Source organism: Leuciscus leuciscus (assembly GCF_965113295.1).
Source record: "Leuciscus leuciscus genome assembly, chromosome: 12".
NCBI classification, from domain to species: Eukaryota; Metazoa; Chordata; class Actinopteri; order Cypriniformes; family Leuciscidae; genus Leuciscus; species Leuciscus leuciscus.
In genome coordinates, this window is record NC_138736.1 from 5216570 (window position 1) to 5235220 (window position 18651).

An 18651-nucleotide genomic window follows, 5' to 3' on the forward strand; every position below is an offset into this window, starting at 1 on the left:
CTTGCCTATTGCTGTAATAATGCATAATAAGAATGAATTGAAGTAACTCACTGTCCACTTTCAGATGATCACACATGCACCTGTGTCAACTAACACTGGTTTAGTATGACCATAATAACAGCTATCATCCCTTAAAAGAGAACAACCTTGAATCTGCTGGCAGGAGACAGAAGAACAGTGATGCTGTGGAAAATAGCTATAATTGTTGTGACCGGATAAAGTCAAAGCTTTTAATGAAGCCGATTAGTCTGTAAATGAATGACCAAGGCTCAGGAGACCGTGTGTGTGTGTGTGTGTGTGTGTGTGTGTGTGTGTGTGTGTGTGTGTGTGTGTGTGTGTTGGAAGAGTGTGAGAACTCTGATCGTGGCGGCATTACCGAGGCTTTAACTTTAGAGTGACCTGACAACATTGTCAATCTGATCGTTTTAAAGGGATAGTTCACTCAAAAATGTAAAATCTGCCATTAATTACTCACCCTCATGTCGTTCCGAACCCATAAGAGTTTCTTTCATCTTCGAAACACAAATTAAGATATTTGAATGAAATCGGAGAAATGTGTCTCTCCGTTGATTGACAGTTATGCAGTCAAGATTTTGACGATTCAAAAAGTTCATAGAGATCGTAAAACTAATCCATATAAATTCAGCAGTTTAGTCCAAATTGTCTGAAGAGACCCGATCGCTTTATATGATGAACAGATTGAATTTAGTCAGATTGAATTTAACATATAAATATTGATCAGCTTGACGCGGGAGAACAAACCTCATTCATTGGTTCTTGCAGAAGCTCAAATGTGCTGCGCAACACGAGAATGAACCTCATTGGTTTTCACATGCTGATGAATGTTTATATGTTTGAATAAAAGCCTAAATTAAATCTGTTCATCATATAAAGCGATTGAGTCTCTTCAGAAAATTCGGACTAAACACCCAATTCATATAGATTAGTTTTACGATCTCTTTATGAACTTTTTGAAGTGTCAAAGTGTTAGTTGCGTAGCTGTCAATAGAGGGACATAAATGTGTTTCGAAGATGAACGAAAGTCTAACGGGTTTAAAACGACATGAGAGGGTGAGTAATTAATGACAGAATTTTCATTTTTGGCCGAACTATCCCTTTAAACATTTAAAAGAAAAGTCTTAAGTATAAAACAACAATACAATATATATATATATATATATATATATATATAATTTTTTTTTTTTTTTTTAACGTCAAAAATACTAAAGGACTTTTAAAAATGGCAAAATAGGCCAACTAAAAATGTAACAAATAACACTATAAATGAGCTGCGGACAAATGTTAACACACTCCGAGATAAACTGTTCCATCCTTTATTAAACATAGCTTGCAAGTGATAAATATTACAAAGTTATTTCCTCCAAAATTAGCTTATTTTTTTTTTTTCAGTCAATGCATAATTGTTGTTAATCAACCGGCAGTAATCAAACAGCATTTTTTCATCTCCATTTTAGACAGTTAAATATCAAGGATGTGCAAAAGGTCTGGATTAATGTTCTAAATTAAAATAAAAACTTGACAAAAAGCACTTATTTTCCTTGACTAAAATCAATAATCCTTTAAGCCAATCTCCAGTACTTTTTTTTTTCTTTTTTTTTCTTTTTTTATACTGTACACAATTTAATTAATCATAGTTTTCTTTTACAAACGGATTTCAACATATTGCCATTTGCTTTAAAATTCAAACTGGGTAAATTGCAGCTAAGTCTATTTAAAAATATATGAAAGTTCAGATGAAATTCAGAAAAGAAATGATGACCAAAAACCCTCTCTCCCACTTCAACAATAAAAAAATAAAAAAAAATAAAAAAAACTTGCAACAAATAAAAAAAATCAGGGAGAGGAGGAAAAAAAATTGCAGAGAAAAGAAAAGAAATGGAGAGAAGTAAACCCCAGCGCTAGAACTCCAGAAAAGCTGATTGTCCAGTCAGAGAATTATGGACAGTGATTCCATGACATGAAACTTCAAAAAGTATATCTAAGTCACAAACCTTAGGATCAAAACTTGCATGTGTGCGAATAGTCCATTTTTTTTTTTGTCTTATGATTTAAAGGCTGAAGGCAAGAAGCATTGGAACAGTCAAAAACAAACAAACAAGTTTTTTTTTTCTTCGTCGTATACAATGTATACAATCTTCCATGAAAACAAAAAATAAGAGCATTGTGATTTTTCCCTAGAAAAAAAAAAAATTATATATTGAAGAAAGTTTGTACTGTAAGCAATAGAAAACAAATTTACACAATCTCCCCTGTAGGGTTTTCTGCACCCAGTAATTTAGCTAAAGCATTAGCGTGCTTTGATTTTACATTTATGATGATCGCTTTGGATTTGGTCAGGTGAGGGCTAATACTGTCAAATGTTTTTATCCAGTCCATGTTCTGTAAGACCAACACTTTGTGTGGGACATTAGAGAAAGGAACTTATTCACCGAACATCTACGTAACTTCAATGCTTGAAATCAATCGTGGAAACAAATAAAAGAGGTAACAAAAAAAAAGTAACATACGAGACTGTCCCATCATGTCTCAAGTCCAAAAGACTACAGAAATGGATGGATCCACCAGAACAATGAACTTTTTTTTCCTCTGCAAATACTACATACTACAAAAAACGTACAGCCGGGGAGAAAATGCATCTAAAGAGCTCATTCAAAAACAAGAGAAGTATAATCCCATACATTTTGCACATTTGTTACACAATAATACACAGTGATCACAAAACGAAATGACAAGCTTCACAATATTCATGGCTTTTTGTTTGCTTTTCTACACAATATACAACCATTTTAATTTCATTTCATTATTTTTAATTCAAGGGAGAAAAAAAGCATATGTACAATAAGTCATTATTACTTCTGACCTAGCAAATATCGTGTCATCATCTGTTCATACATTTTTTTTTTTGATTAAATTTGATTTTTTTCTCCTTTTTTCTTTCTTTTATTTTTTTTTAAGAAACAGCTGAAATTAAACAACCAAAAAAAAAAAAAAAAAAAAAAAAAAAAAACTTAATCGAGGAGTCAAAAAGGAAGTTAAACTTCAAAATCCAACTTTCTCGTAAATACATGAACACAGGTATATGGATGCATCTAATATAGTCTACAAGAGAGAGCAGGAGAGAGAAATGAGTTATTATAAACACCCTACGTTCATTTCAACAACAAAAAAAAAAAAAAAATACAGATCATAAAATTGGAGCAAAAATAATATCAAAGACTGAACAGAATGACTAAAAGGGACTGAATTATTTTCATTATCAGGAAAAAAAAAAAGGAAAAAAAATTCATAAAAATGTAAACATCCTATCATCTAATATTGCACCTGAAAATTTAAATCCAAGGTAGCTTCAAAATTGTTTTGTTCAAAAGTTGCATCATTCCACCACAAATCAGTGGCGTTATACAGGACACAGTTTAAAAAAAAAACTGCAAGGATCAGTGACTATTCACATGACAGAAAGACGCATGTGCACAGATTCATTTCCATTAATTCACCACTTCATAGCTTCGAGTTTCCTCACGGCTATTAAACATGACAGACCTCAAAAAGTCTGATTTCCGAAAGAACCAAACGTGTCATGGTAAATGCTTAGGATCAAAAAAAAAAAAAAGAAAAAAAAAAAGTTAAGTGCTCAACTTCTAGTCAACAAGCAGATGTTAAACCCTTTGAAAGCCATTCGTGAAACACGGAGCACTGCCTCAATAACAGGCGCTGATGGGAGTCTCAAATCATCCTGCACGAAATCCCTAATACTGCATATCGACTAAACACTGCTTATATTGTCGCCATCGCCCGAAACAAACACACGTACCATATCTTGAAATGCATTCATTCAACGTGGGGGTCGAAAAAAAGCAGGTCTCTCTCGAAAAGATGAAACGCTCCACAAAATCTTTCTCCCAACTCTCTCTCCGAGACATCCGATGGCATCCATACCTTAAGCTGAAACATTCTTATCCTCTTTCGTTTAACCATTTTTTTCCCCCCACTTATTAAGAAGAAAAGTGCTCCTCCACAACGAGGCATCTCATGTGCATTGCTTTAACATGATGATTGATCCTTGTCAATGCCTTCTGTTAAAACTCACGTTAACAATCTACGCATAAACCGTTTTTTTTTGTGTGTGTTTTTTTTTTTTACCAATAATTCCACCTATTTGACATATCAATGATTATCGTCTCCCGTGGCAAGTACCTTTAAGATACACGGCCATTTCAGATGGAGACGCCGCCCGACGAAAAAATTAAAATAAAGAGTACAAAAAAAAACACCCAAGCAAGAAAGAAAAATCCAAAAAGAGACAAAGTTCATGGAGATGGAGAACTCTCTGGCTTCATTCTCTGCTGTGCAGTGAAACACGACGTCACCACACAAGGAGATATACGACATCACTGCATCCTGTGAAAGTGAAGGCATCGAGAGACACGGGAGAGATCCTGCTCGGTAACAGGACTCGGATTCTACAGTTTCTCCGTAACATTCGACGGCAGGAGACTCATCCGTCCTTTTTCAGTTCGTGTGGCCTTCTCAGATCAGCACTCTGCATAAGGATCAATCTGATCAATGTACATGAGTCTGTCTCAATCTCTCTGAACCGGAAGGTTCTTGGAGGACTTTGTAGTTTCCAAAACGTGTGTAACGCTACAAAGATTCTGCTCTCTCTCTCTCTCTCTCTTCGGGTAAGAACGCTTTAACCATTCCAACTCTGAACATATACGACGTGAGAGAGAATGAGTCTAATTTTACAAGGGCGACTGAGGGAGGAAGATTTCAAAAATGAACCAAAAAAAGATTGGAGATTTTTAAGAGACCCTGCAATCTGGCGTCCTCCCTCGAAAAAGAAAAACATTAGGGTAAGAACATAAAAAGATGCAAAAACCACTAAACCTACTAATAAGTGTAATAAGAGTAACTGTAACAGAAGCAACAATAATACTAATAATAATAACTGTGATAATAATAGAAGTAGCAATAACAACAGCAATAATAAGTTGAGATAACAATAAAGAGCTTTTGCTATAGTAGGAAACCGAAGTTTGAGATGCACAGTCTGGTGTTTATAGTCTGACTGATTGAGCTGTTCTTATGGGTTAGTTGGGTAGGCACACGGACAGGCACTGCATGCGATGGGGTGATGGTGTGCGTGTGTATGTGTTGGGGGGGGGGGTCGGGATGTTCTGATGTAGAACAGAGGGGTGGTGGGGCGTCCGAAAGGGGGGGAGGGGGGGTCTGCAGTCCCGTCGGGGCTCATTTCTGCCCGGTGATGGACTGGGATATGGAGCGCGGGGGAATCATGTCGAGCAGATACTCCCGCTGACGGTCCGCTAGGCTGGATGCCTTGTGGCCCCCAATGGCTCCCGGATTTAGATAGGCAATATTCAGACCTGCAATGGAGAGGAAAGACAAAAAGAGGGGCCGGGATAAGTAAAGGAAAAAAGTTGAGAAAAAAAAAAAAAAAAAAAAAGGTGCTCTAGAAATGAGTTCCTGACAAACACTCCAAGAATAACAATTCTCACCCCCCCCCCCAAAAAAATGGAACTAACTTTTTCACATGTGATCCTATCAAACTCCTACCCTGGTAATCCAGTTCTCGTGAGAGCACAAATTGAATTTGCTCAGCGAGTTACTCTGGTGTCTAGTAATGATGCTCATTAAATATGCCCCTCGATCTGAGCTGCACCAATCACATCAGGTTATTTGATATAGGCGGGCCAGAGGCGAGATGACGACAGCGCTGTGACGTCGAAGCCATTAGTAAACATTGCAAGATGGCTATGGATGAACACCGGTTGTTTGAAACGGCTTTGGCCGCTACAATGAACGAGTTAGACTTGGCTTTTTATCTAAAACAGGAACAGAAGACGCCGCTCGAATCGTTCCTTTGCAAGAAGGGCGTTTTTGCTGTTTTGCCGACCGGATACGGCAAGAGTCTAATCTACCAGTTAGCTCCGCTGGTAGCTAAGCGTATGGGGTTTATTGTTGTGATTGGTCGTAGTGTTATCCAATTGCGTGCAGTGAGATTTTCAAATGCACGCTTGGTGCCGCCCCTCGAGCTGGGCGATTTTCATTAGTCGACGCCAGACCATTAATCTTTTAGATTTAGGTCTGGATTTCCAGGCTATCAAACTGCAACAATCATGCCAACAAAATAAAAATAATAAAATAAGGGGGAAACGTGAATTTAAGTAAAATTAAAATGCGCTGAAATAAAGTAAATTACATTAAATTGAATAATATTTTTTTTTGCGCTATTAATCGTTTAAAAAAATTTATTTGCACATTTATCTGCAATTAAATCGCACCAAACATTAAACTTTTTTAATATAATTTCACAGTTAATCTCACAGTTTCAACACACCACAAACTCAACGAAATTAGATCTATTTTGCATATGCCTTGGGCGGGAATTATTTAAATGAGGAATATTGTGACTGGAAGAAAACTCAAGACTACAATGGAGGCGTTTCAGGGAGTTCAGAAACAGTGACACTGATATAGAGAATAACTCTCTTTGAAGTGACTTTGTTCTTTGCAGAGCTTTTTCAAGCTCAAACAGCAAAATTACACACTAAAGAAAGGTGAAAATCCTCTTTAAGGTGTACAGTGCGTTCTTAATTGAGAAGTATCATCTTACCAGGGATATTGTAGATCTGCCTGCGGCTGTCATGCTGGGCCCGACTGCCGCCACTGGAACTGCTGCTGCCGCCACAGCGCTTGCTTGTCATACCCAGCAGCCCACTGGCCACCGAGAGCTGGGAGGCCTGGGCGAAGTTAGAGAGGACTCCTCGTGCCGAGCTGGACAGGCTTCGCTGTAGAGCGGCCTGTGGCTGGGGAGTCTGAGAGCAAATCACACAGAATCAGTGTTAAATTTCACAACACCTTTTGGTACCATTAAATTTGCCATTTGGACACTGGCATTCAGAATCATCAGTCATTAAAATCTGTGATTAGCTGAAAGGCCAGAATAAAACATCCATTTCAAAATCCATAAAAATGCTCTCGTGAGATCCCATTATTAGTCCACACTGAGAGGGTTTACCTGTCGGAGGGCATGGTGTCGGATCATGGTTTCCGCTTTGCTCACGCTGGGCACAGTCTGGGCGGAGCTGGGAGACAGAGCGGCCTGTTGCTGCAACCTCTGCTCGATTTCCTGAAGCCAGCGGACAGTTACACAAACCACAGTTACCACACAAACCACCAGCTAGAAACGTCAGTATTAAATCAATAATAATAATAATAATAATAATAATAATGAATGAGTCTATATGATTAAATATAATATTAATCAATATAAATAATAAAGACAAATAAACAAGTAAAATGAAGAACAAAAACTATTAATGTATTCTTTAAAACTTGAAGAAAATGTTACTTAATAGAGAAATAAATGTAGGCTGTATGTCATTGTTTTTAATTAATTAGTTACTATTTCACTTCTGCAATTCCGCAGCACATAAGTATTATTTTAATATTATTTATATACTATTTTTAGAACTAGAATTTATGAGTTTAGTTTTTTTATTTTTCGTTTTGGTAATTTTATTTTTGTAATTTCTATTCTTTTTTTTTTTATGTATAGCTTTAATTATTATTTTTTTTGTCATTTTTTATTTTTCAAGGAGAAATACAGAAAGCAGGCCTTCAATAATTTCCTAAATCAAAGACACTTGTAAGTTTATGCAATTACATATATACCAAAACAGTATTAATAATTATAATAATAAAAAAATATATATAAAAAAAACAGTTAATCAATACAGAGTGTATTCTCTCAGGCATGGAAACAAATTTCACAAGAGTTACCAATGCTTTGTTTCCTCCTCTTAACAGTAACTATATACAACAGAACATGGGGAGCCATTACTTACAGCAAATTCCAAAAGTTGCCATATTCCTTTCATTTATTTTTATTTCAATTTGAATACCAAAACAAAATTTCTATTTATTTTATTTTTTAATCTAACATTTCTCAGTGTTCCCACACCTTGGTTAACTTCAAATTCAATGACCTTTCAAGGACTTTCCAGGTCCAATACCCTCACATTCAAGGACTTAATGTGTGTCAAACAACAAACGTTGAGGTACCATCATAGAGTAGTTTCATGAACGTCATGGCAACGTACAACACAAATACCTCACGCGGGAAACACTTAACGTAACGTGTAAATGCGCGTAACTAACGAAAATCAAGCAAGCTAGTGTGCATAGGCCACGAAGTGTTGGCGAAATAACACATTAGTGGACCGAAGCAAATAATATGGAATTTTTTCCAGAAAACTTCTTGCACAAAATAAATTCAAGCACTTTCAAGGACGTGTGTCTATGTGTGTTTATTTTCAAAAACTTTCCAGGGCCTTGATTTATTTTTAATTTTTTTCAGATTCACAAACTTTCAAGGATTTCAAGCACCCGTGGGAACCCTGATTTCTGCTTTATGACATTTTTAACTTTTTTCTAGTTTGTAGTGCGGCACTGAAACTTTTATTGAGAATCATCAAATTTCACTGTTACTGACTGCAGAAATGTTGATATCATGACAACTCTACTTCCAGCTGTGAAATGAAAGCTCAGATATCGACTGACCTGTTCTTGCTGCAGAGCCTTAACGAAAGCGTTCTTCAGCCTATTGGTGTGCTCGGCCTTCAAGGCCTTCTTCTGATTGGACGTCATGCACTGCTCACAGAGGATGCGGCCACTCTTCTCCTGCTTCCAGTGTGGGGTGAAGTCGGTCCTGCACTGGGCACAGAAGAACGGCTCCACGTGTGGCAGTGACCCCCGCATTTTACCTGATCAGTTACAAACACACAAAAGAGGAGTTTAGTGATGAACAGAATTAGACCTGCATGCAAATTGAACTGAGTGAATGTGGTTTAATAAATCACAGGTATTGTTTTATTTTTGGGTCAAGTGTGATCGGAAAATTATTCTATTTCCACAATTTTTGTAACCCTTTTGAACATTAGATCTGTGGATTAAACCATTTTGTTCTTTTAGGGTGTGTTCACACTTTTAGTCTGATTCTCTTGGTTCTCTTGGTCCGGACCAAAAAAATTAAATGATACATTTAGTCCTGGTTCGCTTAGTGTTCACAGTGCCATTTTAAAGGCCGAGTATATGCGACGGAACCTACTGAACATCCCAAAATAATGCTGCGTTCTGGACTAAATGTGCTAGTTGTATGTACATACACATGATTTTTACCAACATATCAAATGTGTAAAGGAATCAAAACAGCGCCAGAACAAAACATCTGCTGCAAGGAGACGCGTTTCCAGCGCCTGTACTGGACTATAATGGGCAACATTGTGACTATGGCGTGAACAACTAGGCAACCTGTCCTTCGTAGGATCGCATCTTGTGACATCATGTCCTGTTTTTGGTTTGTTTAGATGTGTTTGGTCCGTGTAGCGTTTGTATTTTAGTCAAACCGTACCAGAGTTCGATTGGAAGCCCTGAAAAGTTTAGTCTCGGTCTGTTTGTTTGATGCACTCCAGGGTTCAGATGGCAGCGTTCACGTTTATTCAAATGAACCGCACTAACAGAGCCATCAAATTCACTTTAATCGAACCAAACATGCAAAGTGTGTGAACACACCCTGCAATATGACTTAATGTGTATCAAACTGCAATTCAAACTATATTGCGTTTCCATATTGTGCGAGGTTCAGAATCCTCTCTCTATCCAACAGTTTTTGCGGTGTGGTTTCTTCCTCTCACTCTCACCCTGACTATCAATGACGCTCTGCACCACCTCTTCCAACCCCACCATGTAGATGAACTCAGAGTTGGCAGCAGAGGGCAGAAAGTGCAGCAGGGGTGCTGGGGGTTTAGGTGGAGGGATCTCCAGCAGGGTCTTCTCCAGCTGTTTGCGCAGGGCCAGTTTAGCGGCTGCTTGGCTGCTGGCCTGGTCGTTCAGAGAAGCGACGCTGGAGGCGCTGGAAAGGGTGGACGGGCTGACGGCACCGACCCCGCTGACACCCACCCCGACGCCAGCTCCCGCTGCCTGCATGTGGGCCAGGTTCATGTAGATCGCAGAGGAGCCCGAGCGCTGCGAGACCCCCACCTGCTGGCTGGCAGCCTGCATCACACAGAGCAAAAGGGCAAATCATCAGCGACTGACACAATCCATTTTTATCAATGATTCATGCTGCGATTTTGTCTGCGATCTGGGCGATTTGTTAAATATACGACATGATCAATATGATTTTGTTGGCGATATAAAACTAAACAACACTATGAATACTGCTGTGATTTAATGCACAATTTTTATTTGGCTATTAAGTCGAGGGCCGTTCCAGAAGGCTTGTTTTACGCACCATCCAGAGGAGGAGAAATTTTAAAAGCAAAATTTAAATCTAAGCGGCAAAATAAAAAAATGTTTGTTCTTGTATTGTAGCAAATATAGCACAAAGTTAAAATATTAAAAATACTGTTTGTTCTGTGTTCATAATGAAAACATGATTATTTTGTATTTAATTTAGTTAACTATTAACAAAAAAACTCCCACCATTTTAAGGCAATTCATAAATATATAAATACTGAGATATAGTACCATTCATATTTTTTAAAGATGCTCATCAAGGCTGCATTTATTAATTAAAAATACAGTAATATTGTGAAATTGCATTATAGCTTACACCAACTGTTTTCTATGTGAATGTATTATTTTATATATATATATATATATATATATATATATATATATATATATATATATATATATATATATATATATATATATCTAATATTAAATATATTAGATCTAATTTATTCCGGTGATACAAAGCTGAATTTCATTATTTCAATTATATGAATTTTGAGAACAGTCCTGCTGCTTTATATTTTTTGTGGAAACAGTGATACATAACTCAGGAATCTTTGAATAGGAAGTTCAAAAGAATTTCTTTACTGTCACTTTTGATCAATTTAATGCATTCTTGCCAAATAAACGTATTACGTAAAAAATCACACCCACAACTTTTGAACGTTAGTGTATATTTTGTCAAAAGCCTGAAAATATATATTTTTTCTAAATCGCCTTAGTTTATAAATTCAGTCTTTTGAAATGAGCCTGTAATAAATGATATTTAACAAAGTACAAATGTGACGCAGCAACTCCCAGAACAGATTATGAGCAGATAAAAATCTGAGTTGTTCACATTGTATAATTATTTAAAAGTTCAATGTCAATAAATTGCAGGGAGAAAAACCACAAAATGAATTAGGACTAATGTGTTTGAGCTTAACGGTGAGACCGTACCTGCTGATAGCTCACTGCATTACCCAAACCACCCGTGGAGGAGCGGCCCATGCCAGGCTTGGAGGGCATTCTCTGACCCTGAAGCTGGGCAGGATTGGGTGCAATAACCCGCTGTGACATCATCATGGGGGGCAAAGATGCATTGGCAGCAGACCTGATTACTGTGTGGCCCTAAGGGGGAAAAAAACACATACAGAGCTATTAATAAATATGCAATGCACTGTATGTCCACTAGATGTCAACAGACACTGTCAGTCACACTGTTGACATCAAATGCTTTGTTTGTACTCAACAGATGGACTGTTATTAAAAATGGTTACTGGTACCAATCTATACAGTTATGCTGATCTTAAGGTGCTGCTCCCATGGCAACCAACAGCAGGCTTTAACATGTTCAGTCTAATATATATAACATAATGAGGAGTATTCTGTGCTTGCTTTAGAAACAATCATTAATGCATGTAGAAAAAAAGCTCATATATTTAGAAAGGGAATTTTTTGGAGCGCATATCTCCTTTGCACGTACATATACCTGTGCAGTGCGCAGGTTCTGAGGCTCGGACGAGTGCATGCCGGGCCGCACGGGGAGTTTCCCGAGCCCCTGAGAGCCGTGCATGGGTGACGGCTGCACTGACGACGGGGCATTCTGGACCACCGGCACCTGAAAGACATTAAGAGGTCAAAATCCAGCTAGTACAAAGAGTGCCAATATAACTTACAACAACAACAAAATCTCTATGTATTAGAACGGTGGTTCTCAACAGGGGGCCGGGAGCCACTAGGGGCCTCGACAAACTTCCAAGGGTTGTTATATATATATCTTTTTAGTTCTGCCAAGCTGTAAAATATTTGATCAGGTAGAAATTGTGAGTGGGGGGGGGGGGGGCCTTCAAATATTGTTGTGGACAATGTGGGAACCTTGAAGTCCAAAAGGTTGAGTAAATCCACTGTATTAGAGGAACTCGAGCAACATTTTTCAGTTAACGCTGCTGTGCGATTTCCACCAATTGGAAGTAGAAAAATAGGTATTGTTCAGGATTTTACTGAACGTTTAGGATTGTTAGGATTTGTTTAAGAAACAAACACTTCCCCGTATTCCATTGTTCAACAATTTTGCTGTTCCTAACTCACCGGTTGAGGCCAGAGATATTTTTTTTTTTACAGTCTAGGGATATCACACAGATAAATGTGACTTCACACACCTATTTTAGGGATGTCTGACAGGTAACAGGGACATTTTACACACTGAAAGAATGATAAGCATATTCATCTATCATGGTATTTCATCTACGGAATTTCAAAGAATATAATACATAACCCATTTAAATGCATACGTATGTGTACACAGTGTGTGTGTGTGTGTGTGTGTGTGTGTGTGTGTGTGTGTGTGTGTGTGTGTGTGTGTGTGTGTGTGTGTGTGTGTGTATAAATGTATATATAAATATATAATTTTTTTATTATTATTGTGTATGTACAAATACAGTGGATTAACACACACACATACATATACACACATACATACATACATATACATATATATATATATATAAAATATAAAAAATTAAACCTTGCATCTCATCATCACTAATCAAACTCAATTTAGCAAATCAAAATTGCATCCTCCAGTTCAAGAGCAAGCAAAGAGTGTGTTGTGGCACTTGAACGTCAGGCGCGAGTGAGTGTTTATGGCCATTCCTGTATCTAGACAGACACTGAGTTGAGTAGTACAGACAAAACATCTCAATGACACGTACATGGACAAACATCACACAGAGCTGTGATATGGTATCTGTGAGGTTATGGCTACCTGTCTCACTCCGTTACCTTATTTCACCCTCGCTAGTAACTAACGTCCTTTCAACTACAGAACGATTTACCTCGGCAGTTTTTCCTGGCATTAATATAACACTCAGCTGGACACGAGGGGAGGTTATTTTGCTCTGTGTTTTAACAGTGAAGGTGAACATGCTGTACAGAGGATCTGCAGTGTACATGTGGAGTACAAATACAGGCAGATTTACAGCACACAACACATTTCAGACAATGCAGATTTTTTTTGTTGTTGTTGATGCTAAAGTACTTTCTCCAATTACAGTTTAATATGAAGAGACAACTATAAGAAAGACATTTGCAGGCTGATTTCACAGAAGTCACACACACATCAGCTGTAAAGTGGAAGTGTACGGGATGTGAAAAGTAACAATACTTCACTCTTTATCAACATGAAAAAAAGAAATGAGTTATAATACTCGGTATATACACGGTAATACTAGTACATGGGTGGCAAAATTATTATTCGTAATTAAGGCCCTTGCACACTGAGTCCGAAATTTTTGTATTCGTTTTTCGTATTTGTCATTCGGTGGCTCTGAATTGTCAAAACACCATTCAAAATGTTTGTTACGGATGCAAAAAACACCGAAAATCAAACCCGATACGAATTTTTTTATGATGGACGAAAGTTTCGGAGGCAGTGTGTAAGCGGGATTGACATAACGTGAGGTCGTATTTATTTTTTAACGTGCTTCAGCTGATGGACATCCCCTTCCTATTTTTTACATGCAACAGCTACTCCAGCCACTTTATTTAGCAGGACCATCTGAAATAATACGATCTTATTTACAAGCATCATGTGTGTGACTTCATTACCATGTATTTTAATACTTTAACTTCTGACAGTGACATCAAAGGTCTTAAAGGGATACTCCACCGAAAAATGAAAATTCTGTCATCATATACTCACCCTCATGTTGTTTCAAACCTGTATGAATTTCTTTCTTTTGCTGAACAGAAAGGAAGATATCTAGAAGAATGTGAGTAACCAGACAGTTTTAGATACCACTGACTTCCATAGTAGGAAAAAAAATATACTATGGAAGTCAGTGGTATCTAAAACTGACTGGTTACTGACATTCTTCTAGATATCTTCCTTTCTGTTCAGCAGAAGACAGAAATTCATACAGGTTTGAAACAACATGAGGGTGAGTATATGATGACAGAATTTTCATTTTTCGGTGGAGTATCCCTTTAAAGGCCCACTGAAGTGCCTTGAAACACGCAGCATTATTCAATGTGTTGACAATTTCCACTGAAACGGGAAGATAGGGTGGGACATATCAAACAGCTCCTCCCCTTTTTTTTTTAAATAGCCAAGTGTTTAGTTTATCACAGCTCACGCGAGAGCCGTTGAGCTCGGTAAAGCCGCAGTTTCCTCCTAATCTATAACCGTTTCTCCTCCTAATCTTCTCCATATCACTTTAAAATAAAGCATTCTGTGCAGAACTCATGCATATGATCCTCTCTGTGCTGTCGTGTCTCTGGACCGCAGACACTAACGTGAATCCAGACTTCATTCGTCCCAATGGAAAGCATATTTACACTGTGTGAATCGTTCCCTATGTAGTGCAGCACGTGCCATTCACAGTGTAGAAAATAGGAAATGTGTGAAAAGTGACATATTTTAGCCACAGCTTTAGTGTTTATTTATAATGTAGGGGCCGGGGACGCTTTAGATTCTAGAGAGCATTTAATTGGACAGAAAATCTGATGAGAAACTGAGTCATCAAAATCATTGATCCATATTGGTGGAAGTGAGAGACTGTTTTGAATGCTTATTTCTTCTAAATGCAAATTTTGACATTGTTTTGGAGCATGCTAGCTTATAGATCACCTTAAGGCTAACATATTCATACTAAAAGCCAAAACATTTTGATTTTAAAGGTCAGATCTGCATGGAGAAATCTGCATACTACACTAAACAGACACAGCAGTGTGTTAGCTATGAGGCTGAAATGTTTTCTTAACTCTGAAACGGTCTCTAATCAGCCCGTCCATCTAATTAACAGTTCAAATTCACAATTGATGATGATGATGATGATGATGAGGACATCGAGAACGGTTCTGACCTTTTGCACCACGTTCTCCTTCTGCATCTGACTCTGTCTCAGCTTCTTCAGGAGAACCAGCTTGGCCTCCTCCAGCCTGAGCTCCTCTCGGAGAGCTTTGATCATCTGCTGCCGCTCCTCGCCAGTCTTCCCCTGCAGAACAAACACACACATAAGTGCTCAGCAAACATCTTCACGAGACTCACGCAAAGCTTTAATGGTGGGTCCTGATTTCTGCATGGATCTTGTACCTTAAACAGCTCCAGGTTGGCCTGATGCTGTTTCTCCTCAGGGTGAGGCGTGCTCCGTGGGCTGGACGCCTCGTTGTCTGATAAAATGATAACGTCTGGTGACGGAGTGCGTCGCTCTCGAACCATTTCACTGCAAAGAGCAAAATCAGAGGCGGATGTCAAAAGAGATCACAGAAACAAAATCAACCATTACATTTTTTTTTTTTTTTTGAGGTACACTAACGTAACTTTTAGCACTCTAGCGGTTAATAAACCAAACTGCATGAGTCTTGCAGAAGAACATTGTAGCCGGAGCTACTTCTCTAAGAGGAGTCACACAGGTACTGGGATACTCCACAGAGGTCGTCAGTTAATCAAAATAACTTTATTACTATTACAATAGTAAAAATAACTCTGTGTTTACTGGCGTGAGGGTGGGACAACCCGTCACTCACATGAGATTGAACAATAGCATATACAGTAGTGGCCAAAAGTGATGTCCGGAGTGGATATCTGTTTTTAATGACTCGACAAGTTCGATTAAAGTTATTCTCTATATCGGTGCGCACTGTTTCTGAACGCACAATATTCCCGGACGAGGCCTGGTTGAGTTAGTTAGTAGTGTGTTGAAACTCAAGGTCATGGTAAGGGCGTGACATTTCCTAAACACGCTTAAAACAGTTGACCAATCACAACACACTGATCCAGCGGACCAATCAGAGCTCATTGTGCTTTTTGAAAGGAGGGGCTTAATAGAGACAGGAACTAAAAGCGTTAATGACAGACTGGGTAGAGAGGAGCTGCAATAATGTCAAATAAATGAAAAATAAGGTGTTCTTTGAACATTCAATCATAAAAACCTATTCTTATAGACCGCCAAAAAACTAAATCCGACTGAAATATTGCATAATAGGTCTTCTTTAAAGGATTTGCTGTGGTAAAAGGGTAACTAAAATACATGTTAATAGAGTTTGTATTGTTTGTAAATGTTTTGTTTTATTTACTGGTATTTTTACATTATTTCTGAATGTAATAGTAAAATAAGACTCCTGTGCCGATGCAAACGCAAACTCGTTGAGAGTTATGTGCAAATTTATGTGGAACAGCCTCCCAAAACCTCACCTCCTTCTTGCACTCATGTCCACTGGTTCATCTACTATGTTTTCCTTCCCATTCTTGCTGGGACCTCCATGGCCCCCGACTCTCAAACTTCCGTTCATCTTTTCCTCGTAGGGCACAGCTCCCATCAGCCCCTGGCTGCCCCCGGGACCTTTGCCCTCTGCCATGGCTGCTGCAACCGCCGCCCCCTCTAAAGCAGCCAGATCTTTACGTTTGAGGAGGGCAAGCATCTTCAGCCTCTCCATGGCCTCGTGACCCTCCATCTTCAGGCGCTTGGCCTCCCGCTCATCCGGCGCCTCCAGACCCCGCTTCAGCAGGTTCAGCCTCAACGCCTCCTCAGACATCCGCTCCATCCTGTCAGAGACACACAGAGAGAGAGAGTATCTGTGAACACACTTGTTAAGCTTTTAATCATCCACATCCAGGTGCAAAGTTCATAATACGACCGCCCCCTAATAGTCGTCGAGAAAAGGCTTACTAAGGAGTCGGGCAGGAAATCCAAACGTTCGCTTATCATCTATCGACCTCAAATATGGCTTATAATTTGAAACATGTAGTAACTTGGCTGCTCGCTCTAACGTTTACCTGGATTAATTAGGCGCATATTTAAGTGTTTTTGCGGAGAGTGGAAGCTAACGTATTAGCACGCTTACTGCATGACATCGAGGGGTCGGCGCAATCACTTGCATTTTTTCCTGTTAACAGCGGAAATGACTTTACCTACTGTGTAATTTTGGTAAGAGTAATACATCATTCAAAACTGTGAAGGGTCTCACTCTCACAACAACAAATCGTTGTGCTTTTGTAAAATAATGAAAACAAACAGAACATAACTAAAGTGCGTCACAAAAATAACAAACTCAGCGTATAGGCTACTTGATAAAACTAAATATATCTATAGAAAGCTTGAAGTGTTTGAAAAACATGCATGAAACTTAAATTAATTCAAATCTAAAAGAAATACTCTCTGCTTATGTAATCAATCCATATGAAAGATACATTTCTCTCTAAATGCGGGTCTACAATACTGTAGAGAAGGTGAGTCACGAGTCAGCATCGTCAACTTCATTCTTGATTCTTCATAATAAATAATAAATATGTCTCCTTGTTATTTTTTCCAACACATTCATAATCATCACTTTTTTGACATTGCTTTGCTGCAAGCTTTATGCGTGACCTTGAGCGCTGGAATAGGTTATATATTACACACATATATATATATAAAGTTCATTATGGTTTAGTATTATCCCCAGTAATTAAATAATATAAACGTGCAATTAGTCAACTAATGGCTAAAATGAACAACTACTAGTCGACTAGAAAATTCCTTAGTTGGGGCATCCCTAGTTGATAAAATAATAGAATTTTAAATAACTTGAGGCACTATTTACCAAGAAATATAAACATTAACAAGTTACCTTTTAAATAAAAAGGAATGTATTTGGTTCAAGAGTATATTCATTCTCGCAGCCGTATCAAGATCTGTTACTGGTTATGCTATCGGTTGCTGAAATTTTGGTTTCGTGACAGCCCTGATCTAATCTGTATGTACAAATTCCCCTGCTAGAGACCAATGCAAATCACTTAATTATTCTTTAACAGTGCAAGAGCTGAGAGCAAGAGAGAGAAAGTGAGAGAGATCGACTATGACTCCTCAACACGCCCACAGACTTTACAGAGCCATTAGTCTCGTGCTGAGGCTGTGGACTACAGTGCTTGAGAAGCAAGGCCTCTCCAGGCTTAATTGATAAATTACATGATCATTACATACAAATCAGTGTAACTTTCATGGTTTGACTGAGGAAATTAGCTTGGGCTGCTAGTAGAGAGGGTCTTCCCTACCTCACTTTAGGATTCATATCGCAACTGAGCAGAGCTTTCCAAAACTCCTGCTGACAACGTCACAAAGCGGTCACTGAGAGGGGACCGACCTTCCCCACTTGTGGGATCGTATTTCTGGCACCAAATTACTGTGACGGAAGATTCAAGCCTTACCCAAGAACTATAATTAGAGACTTTTTCTCTGATGAAGGAGAGTTCTGTTTCCATTTTATATATTTTTTTAAATAACTTTAAGTGCCCCCATTATGCTATTTTAAAGGTTCCTAATTTTGTTTTGGAGGTCTCCTGCAATATGT

General features: G+C 38.3%; 1 protein-coding gene across 2 annotated transcripts in view; it reads right to left on the bottom strand.

Moving 5' to 3' along the window:
• Window positions 1-1318: 1318 nt before the first annotated feature.
• The window catches only part of gatad2b (GATA zinc finger domain containing 2B), a 44304-nt gene continuing 26971 nt past the window's right edge, over window positions 1319-18651 (bottom strand). Inside the window, exons 2-11 of one of the 2 annotated variants that reach the window (XM_082185879.1) lie at window positions 16517-16867; window positions 15416-15545; window positions 15186-15317; window positions 11807-11941; window positions 11281-11451; window positions 9744-10098; window positions 8605-8807; window positions 7061-7171; window positions 6656-6857; window positions 1319-5405 (exon numbers count right to left, since the gene is read on the bottom strand). In XM_082185879.1, the coding sequence (XP_082042005.1) occupies window positions 5269-5405; window positions 6656-6857; window positions 7061-7171; window positions 8605-8807; window positions 9744-10098; window positions 11281-11451; window positions 11807-11941; window positions 15186-15317; window positions 15416-15545; window positions 16517-16866 (1926 nt within the window). In that variant the 5' untranslated portion in view covers window position 16867 and the 3' untranslated portion in view covers window positions 1319-5268. The remainder of the gene's footprint in view (window positions 5406-6655; window positions 6858-7060; window positions 7172-8604; window positions 8808-9743; window positions 10099-11280; window positions 11452-11806; window positions 11942-15185; window positions 15318-15415; window positions 15546-16516; window positions 16868-18651) is intronic. The other variant, XM_082185880.1, reaches the window with a different exon arrangement.